Source organism: Anguilla rostrata, chromosome 5 (assembly GCF_018555375.3).
Source record: "Anguilla rostrata isolate EN2019 chromosome 5, ASM1855537v3, whole genome shotgun sequence".
Lineage (NCBI taxonomy): Eukaryota > Metazoa > Chordata > Actinopteri > Anguilliformes > Anguillidae > Anguilla > Anguilla rostrata.
In genome coordinates, this window is record NC_057937.1 from 34,181,246 (window position 1) to 34,198,001 (window position 16,756).

General features: G+C 44.1%; 1 protein-coding gene across 3 annotated transcripts in view; it reads right to left on the reverse strand.

Annotated features, from left to right (window-relative positions):
• Positions 1–16,756, reverse strand: part of LOC135255103 (uncharacterized) — a 76,353-nt gene that overhangs the window by 40,208 nt on the left and 19,389 nt on the right. The window contains exons 3-9 of one of the 3 annotated variants that reach the window (XM_064335860.1): positions 12,813–15,725; positions 11,276–12,719; positions 5,986–6,204; positions 5,614–5,737; positions 5,419–5,512; positions 1,397–1,483; positions 151–267 (exon numbers count right to left, since the gene is read on the reverse strand). In XM_064335860.1, coding sequence (XP_064191930.1) covers positions 151–267; positions 1,397–1,483; positions 5,419–5,512; positions 5,614–5,737; positions 5,986–6,204; positions 11,276–12,719; positions 12,813–15,725 — 4,998 coding nt within the window. Of the gene's footprint in view, positions 1–150; positions 268–1,396; positions 1,484–5,418; positions 5,513–5,613; positions 5,738–5,985; positions 6,205–11,275; positions 15,726–16,756 lie in introns of all 3 variants that reach the window. The other 2 variants (XM_064335859.1, XM_064335857.1) reach the window with 2 other exon arrangements.

Sequence of the window (16,756 nt, forward strand, 5' to 3'; positions counted from 1 at the left end):
CAAAGCTATGCAATGAAGTATGAATGAAGTAAAAAATACCAACTGAATTGTCACTTCTGCAGTTAATAGTACTGCTGCAGAACAGCACATTAACATCCATTTTATATCTAAGTAACCATTCTGATGATGATGATGATGAAAGTATCTCACCATTCTGAAGTTAATCCAGCTGCCATGGGAAAAGGGGAAGGTGCCATCAAACTCAGTAGGCAATTGGCTGATGTCCACATGTTTATGGAGAGACTTGAGGGAGGTGAGGATCTCAAACTGCAGGGCAGAAAAAGGGGCAGAGCAAACATGGCTGAAACAGAACACCTTCCCTCCAACCGCACACAATTTGCCAATGAAAACAATGCTGAATGAAGAAATAAAAACAGAATAAGAGTCCAAATAAAATGTATTCACACTGGCAAAATGCTGTTGAACAGCATGCAAGCAATTCTAAATAAAAAGGGATTTTAATTTGGAGCCTTGTGCACCTCTGGGAGGTGCTGGGCTAGCATGAGAATCAAGCCAAGTTGGAAGCATACTTCAGCGCATGTTTGTCAGCTTGAAGAGATGTCAATGCTCTACATAGATACTTGGGTTTTAAAATAACTTCCTATCTCTTACATTGAGTGGACACACACAAAAGAATTTGGGCCACCGCAAGTTCAGTGTGAAGCAAGCTGTTCATGTTGCCCTTGAAAATTGGTTTCACTTCTATATTTTACACACAAGCTAGGGTTCTGACATAAATATGTCAGTACAAAATTCAGAGAGCTGATTTGCTGTGTCTTGGTGTTACTCAGACTTAGTATTAAAATGTCCAGTAACAAGCTATGTATCATGTGAAAAGATGCTTGGAACCTAAATGAGTGGGAAGTTAAGCTACTTGGGGCTAAGTCCAGGCAACTGTGTCAAAGCCAAGGCAACTGATCCTAATTCTGCAAGAGCAGGAATTTTCCAGTAATAATAATTCTGCAGCACGATGTACAAGCATAATTGCTTTATGATGGGTGGGATACTGTAACAAATTCTGGTATTTATTATTTTTTAAAAGCTATTGTTTGTTCCTAATTTCCCCAAAGAGGCATATCAATTCCTGAATTAGGAACAGATAATCGTAGTAATGCAACTACAGTATGTAATGTGCACTATGTGTTAGATGGTATTGTGCTCCAAACCAGTTTCAGTTTGTCCTCATTAACCAGTAAATATGCGTTCCCAGTACAGATATAAAAAACGTCCCTTAAAAAAACTGCTATAAGAATGAAAATTCAGGATTTGCCTAATACGCTAGCTGCTGCTGATACAGTGAACAGTATTCACCAAAGCAATTTAATTATGTTATTTGCATCCTTAGATAGGGCAGAAGGTATAAGAGAAAAATTAAAGAAATTGCATTGTGGGATACCTGCATAGTGGAAGGTTTCTCCATTTGGAAGGTGAGGTCCCTGTCAGCCAACAGCAGGATGGTGTGAATACATTCTGGCACAGCATCCTGTTGGAGGAAGAATAAGTCTTTCTTAAAATTTCTTTAGACATTTTTTTTTAAATAGCTTTTAAAAAAAATAAATAAATAAAAATAAAAAAAACAAATGCACTATAAACGAGCCTTTGCAGGAGTTTGTTTATAATATTGCAATCTATTTTTATAGCTGTTTGACCCAGATTCTCATAAGAAACAAAGAAAGTTGATATTCTGTGGAGCATCTTTGGCTATTTCTAGAACTGAGTGAGACAGGACGGCTGTGAGCTGATATATCTTCTATCTGTGGTGGAGTATTACAGCTCCAGTTCACCAGGGGTAATTGGTGCACATGGCTGCGCGTTCTCTTTCCAACAGGCCACTGCAGGTTTATTAGGGTTCTACAGGCCTACAGGAACCTGTTACAATAGGCTACCCTCCTCTACTGAGCAGTGTGAGCAGTGGCACTATATAGGACACAGCCTTTCCAGGTTTTGTTTTCAAGCTTATTTCCTCTGAGGAGAATGTTCACGTTGCTATAGTCAGGTACACAACCATTAGCTCAGCTTATTTCTGGGGGAGTGAATGTTTAGGTAGTCTAGACTAAATGTTTACAGGAGCACACTTAGAGAGGAACACAGGAACAAAACACAGGAGGAAATACATTTGGAAACAGAAAATAAGAAAAAGGCAGAAGAAAGGATGGTGTTCAAACGAACCACAATATGCCTTTAATGGCTGAGTAGGTACGTAAACAATCTTCAAGTTCAGGCCTTTGAGTGATTAAAACCTTCAGAACTAGGAATGGCTAGGTTAAGTATGGAAGTGGTCAGGGACTACTGTGGAAGGGACTAGCTGATCTCGTCAAGCTACACTGCGCATTTCAATCTTTCCAATGGACAATGCTTTAAAAGATATATTCGCCACAGTAAGTATGGTCGTAAGGCAAAATAAATGAGCAGCTGCAATAATAAACCTAAAAAAATCACCGGCATTGTCATTAAGATTATAAGAGCTGCAAATAATAATGGGATCGTAGTCAGGCTAAGAGCAGGTTGCGGCAGTCATGCTTGTGCTCGTCCTTGCAGAGGAATTTGATATGGGACAATGAGTCGCGGAAGAAAAACAAACAGTACAGAAGGCCTGTCCCAACTGAGTCTCCCTCACGGTCTAAACATGTGCCAAACCAAGACAGATGGCCAGCTTTAACAAGAGACCAAACTTACAGTCACAAGCCAGTGCTCTTGGCATGAGAATTCTATTTCATAATTCAAAATGGCACAGGTTTGTCAAGACTGAGGCCAGTTAGTTCTGCGATTATTTTATTTATTTATTTATTTTAACTGGCATTGCAATAATATTCTCACAATAACACAGCTGCACTTTGCAGGAACCACCATAACAATCAAAATGCATTTGGTCTTCTTCAAAGAACGAAAAATGCGCTAGAAAATTAAAAATAACAAATGTTACTTAAGCGCAATTTGAAACCAGGTCTGAAGTAATTTGACTTTCTGTTAAATTATTTTCGGATTTACTGACCATATTCTGATCTCCCTGACAGGAGTTAACATAAATATGAAAGTAGAGACTTTTCATTTTTTTGAAAGTTTACGTAAGAACCTCTCATTCATTTATGAGGGGACAAAATTTATTGAATGCAACAGGAATGGAGTGAGACAGCGGAATATTATTTTCATGGAATCATATACAACTTTTCCATAACATTTTCCGTACTTCTTCCATACAACTTTACCCATAACATATGATTAATGATATACTTCAGTTATAAATAAATTAATACAGGGGGCTCCAAATGAATAATGCATGTAATAGCCTTCATTAAAGAATGATAAACAGGTGACTTCACTAAAGAACTGTAAGCATGCAAGTACTAGGAACTAGGAATAAATTACAAATGGTAAATCTTAATACTGCCAACACTGCACAGTAGGTATGCGGCACTGCACATACTGGCTGTACTGTATTTACTTCCACAGCACATGCTACAGTATTGCCCTGTGCAGCTTTTGTACAGCAGCGATTTAACTTATTTTGATAATGCAAAAATACTGCCTACATGCATTTCTTCTGTTAATTCATACGGTACTGCATTATGCTTTCAGAGATTCTTGTCTCTGGACTGACACACATCCACCCAGAAAAGAGCCACGGTATAAAACACAGGTGTTGGGAGTATGCATTGTGTGTGTGCGGTGATATCATAGGGTGTATTTTTTTTTATTTTTTTAAACTTGGCAGCAGTAGGTATGTGATTCATTATTCCCTAAGGTTTAATTTCAGTCCTGCCGCCCCTCCCCCAACCTACCACACACCCACACATACACACACACACACATACGCACACGCACATGCAAACACACACGCACGCACACACACACACGCACCTGACTCACATGCCTAAATCAGGTTGTCACTGAACCCATGAGTCACCCAACAGTACCAGTTGTGTCATGTTTCTTCATTTTATGAACCATTGAAAGAGGGTTGGAGTTTGTCATTATTTCAGAGAGAGCAAACCCAACTGCTTCTTCTCAATAATTGAAACAACAAATCGTTTTTCCATTAGGCACAATGAACATCTGTAAACTACATGTAAAAGGAGACTAAATCTGACCAGAAAACCTTTATCAAATCAATAATGAGTATTAAATATTTTAGACAACACAGATAATAGACTGAAGCAAAACTAAGTACTCCGTATTGCACAATAGGCCACTTCTTCCGTATAAAAAATGTATCGGCACAGGGTTACACTGTCAGGTCAAGGACTCAATAAGAGATAGTAGCTTAAGCAGTTGTCCATACAATAGAACCAGAGGCTATTCCACTGAGCGGAGTATTTGACTGCATTCATTAAAAGGGGGTGCTATGCTGCAAATGATTTCAATGGTATCGCTGACCTGAAACAGAGTCAAGGTCACTTTTCAGCACAATAAATGCTAATTCTCAAACCGAAAAATAAAAATTCAGTATTGTCAAGTTTCCACAAATAAAGGGGCTATCTGTGATGTCCGAACATCTGCAACGAAAGTTTCTGAGCTTGAACAAAATAAAACCATCAGGATTTGAATTTTCTTTTTTTTACAAATTTAAATATAAGCGCCTTTGATTCCATATCCTATTTTCACTGCCAATCCTGTTTAGTATTATAAATAAAAAGGTTGACACACAAACGTAAATAGCACACACTCTAATTGGAATTTAGTTTGTGACCTAGATTCACAAATGGTTTGACATTATAAATGATTGGAATGGGACCATAAAGTAAACACAGCAGTCAGTTGGCGTTCTCCACCAATCCTAAAAAGCAGGTTCAACGTTTTTGTCACAGCATTTAATTTGCTAAATAGGTGTGGCGCATGTGCTGTCCCTCAGCGAGTGATTTATATCAGTCTGTGAGCCGCTGAGAGAAGTCGTGGGGAATGAACAAATAGACACAACAAGGCAAGCCGTTAATTCCCTGTGCTGAGCCCCATTCATCAAGGTGCTGCGTTAGCCACCAGGACTGCCCCTTAATAAAGCACAGCCCAGTCTCATTGTTCACCTCAGGCTGGCTGTGACCAGCTAAGGTCAAATTCAGTTTGTTCACAGCGAGCACAAATCATTCACAAAGCCTGTTTAATATATGCGCTGCATTCATCAATTCATCAGTCAAGGCTGTTGGGGGGGGGGGGGGGGCTGGGGAGTACCTTGTGTTTTTCATCCAAAGAAAGCAATCAGAAATTATATATAGTTGTTCTTATGGAAAAAATGCCTCTCACTCTACAGGTGCTTCATTCATGAAAGTTTACTACACATTAAGGCCTATGCCAAACTACACACTATTTTCAGGTCCAGTGGCTGAATTGCATTGCTCATAGCAGCAAATATCCTCAGAAAACTAGAGCTCTGCAATGGCTTGGCTTCAGTCAGGCAGGTATTGCGTCTGTGCATGACTGGCTTACCTGTATGATACTAAAGGCTTTGAAAAGAGCAGGAACAGGGGAGCATCTACGCCCGTCCACCAAAATGGTAAAACCCAGGGAGCGGACCTCCTTCCTGTGGTACACAGGAAATGAAGTCACTGGTTTATAGCTTAAATGTGGACACAGAGCCACCCAAACAACAAGGCTTCTCTGAAACACAGCCAGATTCATTACCTGAGTATGGCGTAGAAGTAGACCAGAATCCGTACCAGCTCGCTGGTGTTGCAGCTTGGATTTAACCAAATTGTGTTTCTAGTAGTCACGGTAACCAGGGCACGCCCACATTTGTCTCTTGTTCCTATTAGGGAGATGAAAGAGGTAGAGCGAAACCTTCAGCAAAGCTGATAATTACAAAAAGTGATATTTACATTCAGATTTGGCTGCTGATTTTTCTTTTTACATGACCATAACTGCTTGCATTAACGAAGACAAAAAAACAAAGACTTGCATTCACTTGTAAGTTAAAGGCAAATACGGTGCCAATGTGCCCCCTGTTTTGCCACTTGTACCTTGCAGATTCCTGATGTACAGACGCACTCTACTCACCAGGTAGAGAGAGCACACCAGAGGCCAGCACCTCTGTGTTGATTCCGTTGGGGTCAGTGAGCAGAGGCTGGGGCTTTGAAGATGCTGGCAGGAGACAGAGAGAGTCCTGCTGCTTCTCCGTCACAAGACCCTGCTCAATGCCGGCCCCGCCAGCCTGCCGTCCCGGGGAGAGGGACTGGTGGCCTGGCACTGGGCTCTCCCCCGCCCCCTGGCCAAGCCCTGCAGGGCAGAGACACACAGGAGGTCACTTTCACACACACGCACATGCACACTCACATGCCCACACACACACATACACACGTGTGCGCACGGACACACACGCACACACCCAAACACACATGCGTACACACACACATACTCTCACACGCACACTCACGCATGCATGCACACACAAACACACACAGCCATTGATAATTCACTGATACAGTGGACGAACAATAAATAAAAAGATGTAAAGATATGAATCCATAAACATCAATTATAATGATTAAACCTGGATTACAGAAAGCATCAAAGTTTCAACATAAGTAGATTTGACTTTCTATAACAACAATAAGCAGCAGGGATATTTTCCACTCAAAGAAAGAAAGAGTCATTCGTCATAATGCTGGGGATTATTTCTCCGCCGCCAGCTCATTGGTCGGGCTTCTGAACGTGTTCTAAACCATTCCGCAACCGCCGAGGCACACGAGACGCACGTGAGACGTGGGGGAAAAAGAAATCCAGAGAACATTCTGGAAGTAAATCCCCGCTAACTCCCAGCGCCGTCTGCGGTAGGCCGCGAAGGCCCCCCGTACCAGCGCCTGCCGCCGGCAGGCTTCGGAGCGCGCGGCTCCGGCGGGCTAATCCGGCGCATTCCTAGCGGCGCTCGCCAAAACCGTGGGACAGAATCGTCTCGCGGAGCCTGCCGGCGGGCCGCGTTCGGAGGCATGTGCCGCGGAGGAGTCCGCGGGCAAAACGTGCGCTCCGAACTCGCAGAGGGCGATAAAACATCGCCGCAGACGTTCTCACGAGGCCGTAAAAAAGCTGCGCGGGATCGAAAGCAGGTGGGACGAGGAATTCCAAAAGCTGCGCCGCTGCTGTAAAAGCAGCTGACAAGTGTACGGGAGAGGAGATAAAGGAATAGGAGTAAATCAGCGGGGCGTAATTTGACAGGGAAAGCCGTATTTCACACCAGAATCTCCGCGGGGACGCCCAGAGCATTCGTCAGCAGGAGCTATCTGGAATGCTATTTCCTGCAGATAACGCACTACGCGATCAAAAAAAGGAACATGCGAAACAATTTGCTTCACAGCTGATCTCAAATCCCTCCGCTAATATCCTCTTCCCTCTGTGTAACTGTGCGGGAACAGAAATGGTGACAGCAGGGCCTGATTTTCAGCCACTGGGTTTCCACTGTAGGGTGGATTTATACTTCTGTTTCCCTCAGCCAGAAGCCATATAGCACAGCACGGTACAACCACGCTAGCATTGCTCTGGGCCTGTCTATGCTAGATCATACACAGCGGTTTTATATACAGCTCTGGTCATAGCTATTACAAATCACACAGAAAAACAGTTACACTACACTGGCCAAGTCTGTTACAGTCTGTACAGGCAGAGCATTGTACTACACTGATCATGTCTGATACAGATTACACAGGTAAAGAGCTAAACTTTAGTGGTCATGTCTGTTGCAAATTGCACAGGTGGAGTTATACTACATTGGTCATGTCTGTTACAGATCACGGAGATAAACCGTTATACTACACTGGTCACATCTTTCACAGAACTCACAAGTAAAGAGTTATACTACACTGGTCTGTTATATTCTGTTATATACCACACATGTCTGTCATAGTCTGTACAGGTAAAGAGTGACATATTACAGAACATATACAGTTGTGTGGGCCATAACTGTGGTCATAGCTGCAAACTATCATGTGCCCTACTCACAGGCTGGCAGCCAATCAAGCTGTAAGGAAGTTTATTCAAGGAGAAGGAATTTATTTCCTCTTGCTTTGCTCTTTTTACAGTACATGTTCTGAAACACTGCTGTTGGCAATGAGCGCCATTCAAAGAGCTAATCCTAGGGATTCACGAAACATATTTTTACTTTGTTTTGTTCTGCTTGCCTTTCAGTAAAAATGAACAGTTTGGCTCTGGGACAGAACACATTTGTTGCTGCTTGCTCTCCAAAAGCTTGAGAAAGAACATTTGTGATTTATAATCCTTGAAAGATACTTAAAAGTGTGCCCACCTCCCATGTGTGGATTTGTGTCACATTTGATTCATTTTAATTCAGGCAAATGAGGCACTGCGTTTTATATTGAAATAGGCTGAAATGAAGAAACGCCACACACAGTCTAATTCAATCATATTTCACCAGCAATGACTAAATGAAAAATATTCAGCAAAGAAGTTGCTTTTCCCTTCTGGGTGAAATTTAACTCGATATCCCTACAAACAGTGCAAGTGATCCCTGAGGAGATCTGCTGGAGAGCAAACACCAATATGAAAACTGATTATTACAGCAATCTCACATTTGTACCACTCTGTGCAGCTATTTCTTTAGCATTTCTAAGTGCAGTTAGCGACCCACAATAGTGCTATCCATCCCTCAGATTTCACAACAAAGCCAGCATGCTTGGGCACGCCTTCTTCTCGACTGGGGCTGGACAAGTCCCAGAACACAATCAACATGCCGCTGCGTCACACCAGGATTAAACACTCTACACCTCCCTGAATCTCACTTAACTCTAGAGTTGCTGCATTACACCACTGACACAGCACTGTCTCAAACCAGAATGATATGCCGCCCATCTCCCTGAATGTCACTGAGCTCCATAGCCGCTGAGTTATTCCATCAAAATGCCAATGCGTCACACCAAGGCTAAACACTGTACACCTCCCGAAACACTGTCAAAGTAAAACTATAAATGTGGGCCCACATAATGCTGGCTCTATAGTAACAACATTTAGATGTTGATTATTTGGTCATTTGGAATTCATTCATTCCAATGGACATTCTGCTTAAACTGTATGTATGACCGCTGCATTACTACAATAAATTTAAAGGAACTGTTTACATGTCAAAACACGAAGTCTGAACAGAACCGTATTTGACTTGGCATATAAACATGTTTGCCTAGTTTGCATAATACTGGTGTTTTATTTAAGACTTCTGGCTCAACAGGAACTCATCCTACTTCAAATACTGAAGACAATGACTTGATAGGCTAGAGCTACTCGTGCTATTCCAGTTTAGCCTTTTGTACTTTCTTGCTTAATTTAGTTGACCACTTAAATTAGCCAATAGTTCTTCAGAACTCAGCTTCCTTAATCTTTTCTCACATGATTTAAGTTGTTCTTGACTGTATGAGCATTGAAGTGTTTTACTATGACCAAATATCTCAACATTTACCAGCTATACCAGCAAGCAAGTTAAATAAAAGATAGTTTTCTCCATAAGACGATAATTTGGCTAGCTAGCTTGCATTGGCTTCGGTTAATTTAAGAGTGAGACGACTCCTAACTCAACAATAAGGCGGAGAATACCCTCTCTCCCAAGGTGATGCTGCAGCTAATTATCTGCCACAACACTCCCAAATACAGGTCAGGATTTGATCGAGACCATGGGGCATGTCCCCGCTATTGGGGCTAGTGTTTTAACAGGACACATCCTCTGGGAGTGGTCCTAACTGCCATTTCAGGGTTTGCCACAAAGCGCTCATTCAAGAATCTTGGCAGATCCACACAATGGAGCACCTTTTCTGATTTAATCAAACAAGCCAAGAAACTAGTCAACCAAGATCTTGTATTGGTAGAAAGCAAAACATAGATAATCATTCATCCTCCAGAGTCGTTCCTTCCAATAGACTTGAAAATACACAGTGATACCACACAACATTGCAGGCCAGTGAAGTTCATTTAAGCAAGCTTCTGTAGTGCATCTGATGTCTAAAAGGATGAAATCAGATAGTCTATTCACTGGGATGACATAAAGATAAGATTTGACATTTAAGGAAAATCTGTCACCAGGACAGGAGATAAAAAATGATGCAATATTGAGGTGGTAGAAGATAATCCATCTTATTGACACATTTACAAAACGAAAAAAGAAGTCCTTCATCTTAAGACAGAATCTATGAACAAAAGAGGATAAAAGTATTTTCGGGGGTTATTGTAAGCCACCTGGACTGTACTATATATGCATAACAAGGGCAAATGTTAGTTTTTAATTGAGAAGTTAAAACGTTGCGTTAAAAGTGGATATACAAAATTAAATGAAAACATGATTTATCGTGGTCACAAAGGAGTATAAAATATCAACTGTGTGAATTTTATCCTCCAGCAGTAGAAGAAAGTACTAAATACTATCCAAAAGAAAGGGAGACAAAGAAATAGGGAGTGTTTAAATTAACACCACATTAGGTGCTGTGTGTCTACATGTGAACATGAACAAGATGTGGACGCATAACACATTGACAAGTGCGTGGGTGTCTAAAATAATGAAGTGTCTGTTACACTTTCAATACCAGTGATGACATGACCAGGCATTCATTCAGGGTGTCACATTTCTTATATGGCTTTCAAAAAACATATTTTTAATCAGGAGAATTTTATATCATACAACTGTGCCTTATGAAGATTTATGTGCCTTAAGAATATATCATTTTAACAGAAGCGTCTTCATTGGGAAATTAAATCAAGTAACACAGCTGTTTGAAACCTTTCTGAGCTCGTAACAAAAGCAAAAACATTTTACACTTCCAAAGGTACATACATCGCTGCGTGTAAAGTGTAAACCTGAGTTCACCCCATATTGTAACTTCTGAACATAAAACAGAAATGCAACAGTCCAAAAAATCTAAAAAGAAATGATTAAAAAGGGAGAAAGGACAGGTGGAGCACATGCCTCTTTATAAAAGTATGTTGTTTGTTAAACGGTGCAGGGGAGCGATTATGACATGTTTTTTAAAGCATACCGATGAGCTGAGGTAAAAGAGGAAGAAAAGGAGGAAGGGGAGGAGGTGAAGGAGGAGTGTGCAGATGAAGGAGGGAGCAGGTCATTCAGCATCATGGGAAATGTCACATCTTCAGAGAGAAAAGAGAGCTCTATTTTTTTTTAAGCCAGTGGTGCAAAGGTAGCATCTCACCACAGAACATTCACTTGCAGATGAGCACAAAGCACAGTACTGTAGTTCTCAAAAAATGTAGTGGCTTGGGAAGGAGGGAAATAATAGATGGAATGTGGTTATATCAGGTGAGATGTGATACAGCCTGTTCTACATGTGAATTAAAAATCTACCTTTCAGGCGGGAGTCCATGGATGGGCCTTGAAGTTCCCCTAAAAGGGGGGTGTTAGAGCTGGGAGATATCCGAGGCTCACTCCTCTTCTCCTCCACCTTCTGCATCCGGTCTTCACCCACGGCTCCATTCTCCTGCCTCCGCTCGCCTACGGCCGCCGCGGGTGCAGCGTGGCTGTCATGCGGCTGGCTGGGGCTGATCTGCGTGCGCTGGGTGTGCAGGCAGCTCAAGGCAGCTTCAGCCCCACCCACAGGGGCTGGGCCGTGTGATAGTCCTGTCTTGGCACCCGGGGCACTGCTATTACGAGCTTTCTCACTTTCCTCTCCACACTCTGTCTCCCGTGCTATTGGCTTACCGGATTCTGAGCCCTCCTCCATTAAGGTCCCTCCCTGCAGTTGGCTCCCTTCCTCCTTTTCCTTCTCTTTTTCCTTCTTCCAGCAGCCTGAAACTGCCGCAGCCTCGGCTGCTCCAATGGCTGAGCTGCTCTCCTCCTGAGGTGCTGCTGGCGCTGCTCGCTCAGGCAGGGGTGACATTTCTGAAAGACACGTCTGTGGCTCCTCTGCTGTCCCCACCATGGCCATGACTTCTTCAGGTAATGAAGTTTCCCTACCCTCCTCCACCTTCTGTTGCACACTTTGTTGTTCTGTGCCATTTGATGTCCTCCTCATGCTCTCACCATTGATCGAGCCCTCCCCCTGCTCATCCTCCAGACCCTCCCCCTGCTCATCCATAAGGCCCACAACATTCTCACCCACCAGGCCCTCCACCTCCTCATTCACCAGGCCATCACCATTCTCACACTCCAGGTCCTCCTTCTTATCCACCAGACCCTCCCCCTGCTCATCCTCCAGACCCTCCTGCTGATCATCCACCAGACTCTGACCATTCTCACCCTCCAGACCCTCCACCTCTTTATTCACCTGTCCCTCACCATTCTCACACTCCAGGTCCTGATTCCTAGCCACCAGACCCTCCCCCTGCTCATCCTCCAGAGCCTCCCGCTGCTCATCCACCAGGCCCTCCACCTCCTCATTCACCACGCCCTCACCATTCTCACACACCTGGTCCTCCTTCTTATCCATCAGGCCCTCACCATTCTCATACACCAGGCCCTCCACCTCCTCATTCACCAGGCCCTCACCATTCTCACACACAAGGCCCTCCTCCTTATCCACCAGACCCTCTACCTGATCGTACAATAGGCCCTCACTATTCTCTCCAACCAGGCCCTCCACCTCCTCATTCACTAGACCCTCACCATTCTCACACACCTGGTTCTCCCCCTTATCCACCAGACCCTCTACCTGATCATACAATAGGCCCTCTCCATTCTCTCCCACCAGGCCCTCCACCTCCTCATTCACTAGACCCTCACCATTCTCACACACCTGGTCCTCCTTCTTATCCATCAGGCACTCGCCATTCTCACACACCAGGCCCTCCACCTCCTCATTCACCAGGCCCTCCTCCTTATCCACCAGACCCTCTACCTGATCGTACAATAGGCCCTCACCATTCTCTCCCACCAGGCCCTCCACCTCCTCATTCACTAGACCCTCACCATTCTCACACACCTGGTTCTCCTCCTTATCCACCAGATCCTCTACCTGATCATACAATAGGTCCTCACCATTCTCTCCCACCAGGCCCTCCACCTCCTCATTCACTAGACCCTCATCATTCTCACACACCTGGTTTTCCTTTTTATACACCAGGCCCTCACCATTCTCACACACCGGATGCTCCACCACCTCATTCACCAGGCCCTCCCCCTGCTCATACACTAGGCCTTCCTCTTGTTCATCCACCAGGCCCTCACCATTCTTGCCCTGCAGGTCCACTTCCTGCTCATCAACCAGGCCCTTCTCCTGATCATCCACCAGGCCCTTCTCTTGCTCATCTACCAGGAGCTCACTATGCTCTTCCTCCAGGCTTTCCTGCTTCTCATTCACGAAACCCCCTAACTGCTCATCCACAGGGCCTTTCCCCTCCTCATCCACCAGGCCCTCCTTCTGCTCATCAACCAGGCCCCTACTATGCTCTTCCACCAGGCTTTCCCACTTCTCATTCACCAGAGCCTCTAACTGTTCATCCATAAGGCCTTCCATCTTCTCATCCACCAGTCCCTTACTATGCTCTTCTGCCAGGCTTTCTCGCTTTTCATTCACCAGACCCTCTAACTGCTCATCCACTGGGCCCTCCATCTGCTCATTCACATGGCCCTCCCCCTGTTCACCTGAAGAGCCCACTAACCTGGGAGCATCAAATTCTCTCAAGTTAATGCTGTTTTTAACATCTTCCCCTTTTTCTGTCCCTGAAAACAGAACATCGTCTGAACTGAAAAGGATATTACCCTCCTCCAACAGGGTATCTGGTGGAGGCGCCAGGGTAGCATTATCAGTACTGTTTTTGGAGTGTACGCTTTTCTCTAGGGTAGAGCAGAGAACTGTAAAATCAGGAAGTTTTGGCTCAAGAGTATTTTGCTGTCGGATAGAGAAAAAAGCTGAGGCATCATGAGAGTCCTGGTGTGGGGCAACAGTGAGGGGTATGCAATCATTAAGATTTTGTTGTGGGGGTGAGAATATGGGCATCTCATTTTGACATGGGACTGGAGAGGCTGGCAAAATCTCAGGAGTGTTCTGGTAGAGAGTAGGGGAGAGAGGTGACACACTGGTAGAGTTTTGGTTTGGAGTAGGGATGGGGAGAGAAGTACTGGCACAGATCTGGTGCAGAGTGGGGGAGATAATCAAAATATCAGGGTGTGTGTGGGAGAAGGAAAAACTGAGAGGTTTCTCATGGGGAGTAGAGTAGGGGTATAGAGAAGAAACTTCCGAAGTGTTTTGATGAGAGGAGGGTGAAGTGTTATCAGGATGGTTACAGTGGAGAGTGGGAGGCAGGGGTGGAAAATTGCTTGTGTCACTTTGTGACATAGGGGGTGAAGTTGTGGGAATGTTTTGATGAAGTACAGATGAAGTAAAAGGAGAGTTTTGGAGTGGGGTAGGGGAGGGGTGTAAAGAATCAGGAGTATTTTGGTGTGGGGTAGAGGAGGGGTGTAAATTATTGGAAGTGTCCAGGTGCGTTGTAGGGGAGGGTTGTAAATTTCTGGGAGTGTCTTGGTACGGTGTAGGGGAGAGCAGAGAAGTAGCCAGAATGCTTTGGTTTGTTGTAGAGGCGGGAATACAATCTGAGTCCCCCTGGTCCTCACCTATACTGTCCTTTTTCAGCAAGTACTCTGTCAGCAGATTTGCATCAGGGTGCTCAGGGTCGCTTTTCTTGCCAACATCACTACCAACATCCCTATGCTTCCATGCCACTTCTGCCCTGCTTAATGACTCGCCACTCTGGGCCTTCACAACCTCCTTCAAAGCTAGACCCTCCCTGCACTGTTCAGCAGCCACAGGGCTGCTCTCAGAACTCATCACCTCATTTGTCAGTTCCAAAGGAACAGCAGAGCCATCTGTCTGGTGAATGTTGGTGCTACTGTGCAAATTGTGCGAATCAATAACAGATTCCGCTGCGGGCACGACGACAGCATTCTCAGAGGATGTACCTTCCGAGCATCTTGCCTTGGAGTCATTTGGAGCAATGGTCCCGCTCGCGACTTGTGTGGTAGTAGGGGTTAAGATGACAGGGTGGTATGAGTCCTCCAGGTTTTCTATGAGCTTTGTGCAGATCATAGTCTGAGAGCAAGTGCTGCTTTTGAAGGGGGCGTTTGCATTGTTGTTCTGCGTGTGGCCGTTAGTCCTTGCCTTGTTTTTGTTCCTGTAGTTCAGGCTAATGGACTGGGTCAAGGAGCCCTTCTGGGGGAAGAAGCGAGGCAGCGAGATGTCAGCCAGCTCCACGTACTCGCCCTCCAGGTCCGAGTCATCTAGCGGTTGGTTCCCACGCGACTGTCCCAGGACAGGGATCCTGATGCCCTGGTTATGACTGCTCTCATCTTGCTGGGCCTTTTTGTTTGTTAAAACATTGCTATTAGCCAAAAAGCTTGTGGTCCTTCCTGAGGGTTGGCTCTCCTGTGCCTGACTTTGAGCTGTCCCCTCGCCCTCGACCTTCCCCACCCCAGCCGTGCGCTCCGCCCTTTTCGGCCTGCTGATGAATTCTGGGCGCACCACGTCCTCCCAGGGCATCCGGAATATGTCCTTGTCTGTGGCAAGAAGGCAGCGCGCCAGCGGGGTTCCCCTCCTCCGCCCATTCACCGAGTCCAGCCAGTCCATGGTGAAGATGGAGGCGTGGGCTATCTTCGGCACCTCCAGCTCCTCCACATCCTGCCCGTCTTCAGACAGATACCTGACCAGCACGCAGGGGTTATTCTTTCGGGAGGGCGCCACCTGCAGGTAGAAGTCTCCAGGCCGCAGCACACGCCAGTCCAGGGTAGACAGCTGGATTATAATCTTTTCGTGAATGCACAGGGGCCAGCCTTCAAAGCGGAACAGGAAGCCGCGGAAAGGAAACTATGGAGAGACGGAGAAGAGAACAACATTTTGAAAGCAATAGCAAATTATATTCTTTACATAGTTCTTTTAAGGAATTTAGCACCAATCACAGCACAGGACCGATAAAACAAGTATTATAACATAAAAGAGGACAAAAATGATTCAGTAATGGAAAATTGACATATAGGAATGATATGCGATGAAAAGAAAAATAAACTGCAGAGAAAATAAAAAGAAAGCTATCTTTAATTTTCCATTCACAAAATGCTGTCAGACACCAAGACAAACTGACCATCACAGGGAGTGCGTTATCACTTTTATATAATTTTGCTTTATTTTGTACTGTGGTTTTAGTCTTGTGCAATCATGGTTCTCAGAAAATTGTGAAAGTTAGGCTTACAGTACATATATTTGTCACGTTTCTTGTCATGTCCCTCAAACATTATCACATTAAGTTTCAAAGAACACTGCAGGAACAACTTTAAAACATTTTTCAGTCTTGTCATTCAAGTTGTAAAATATTATTTGAATTCTGGATGGTCATTCATGTTAATTTAATGAAAATGTTAGCAATATTAGATACATCTGGCATTTCATTTAGAACATTCTGAAAATGTATTTTTCACATATCCTTGATGATGTTTTTCAGGACTAAATGACTTACAGGATGTTGCCAGTAAGTCTGTATGCAGCCCGCCTGGGAAATTTATTTGTGACTATGACAGAACTTGTTTGGAGCAATAAAATGCTTGGATTACATTCTCCCTGAAATCATCACAAAACCAAGTGGGAACATTGCCCATTGTTCTGGAAAAGACTTGTATTAGCTGGTTTAACACCTTAAATAACTGGTTTTCTTAAATAATGACTAGTGAAAAGCACAAGCTGCTTTAGGCCAAAATCACAGACCATAACTTGGCAAGATTCTAAAAATAAAAAATAAAAATAAACAGTGATAGACAGCACTCCCCATGACACACCTCTGTATTATTAATACATTTGTTCTACAAAAGTTAAAGTAACCCTGTTTTTATATTTATTTTTTTGAG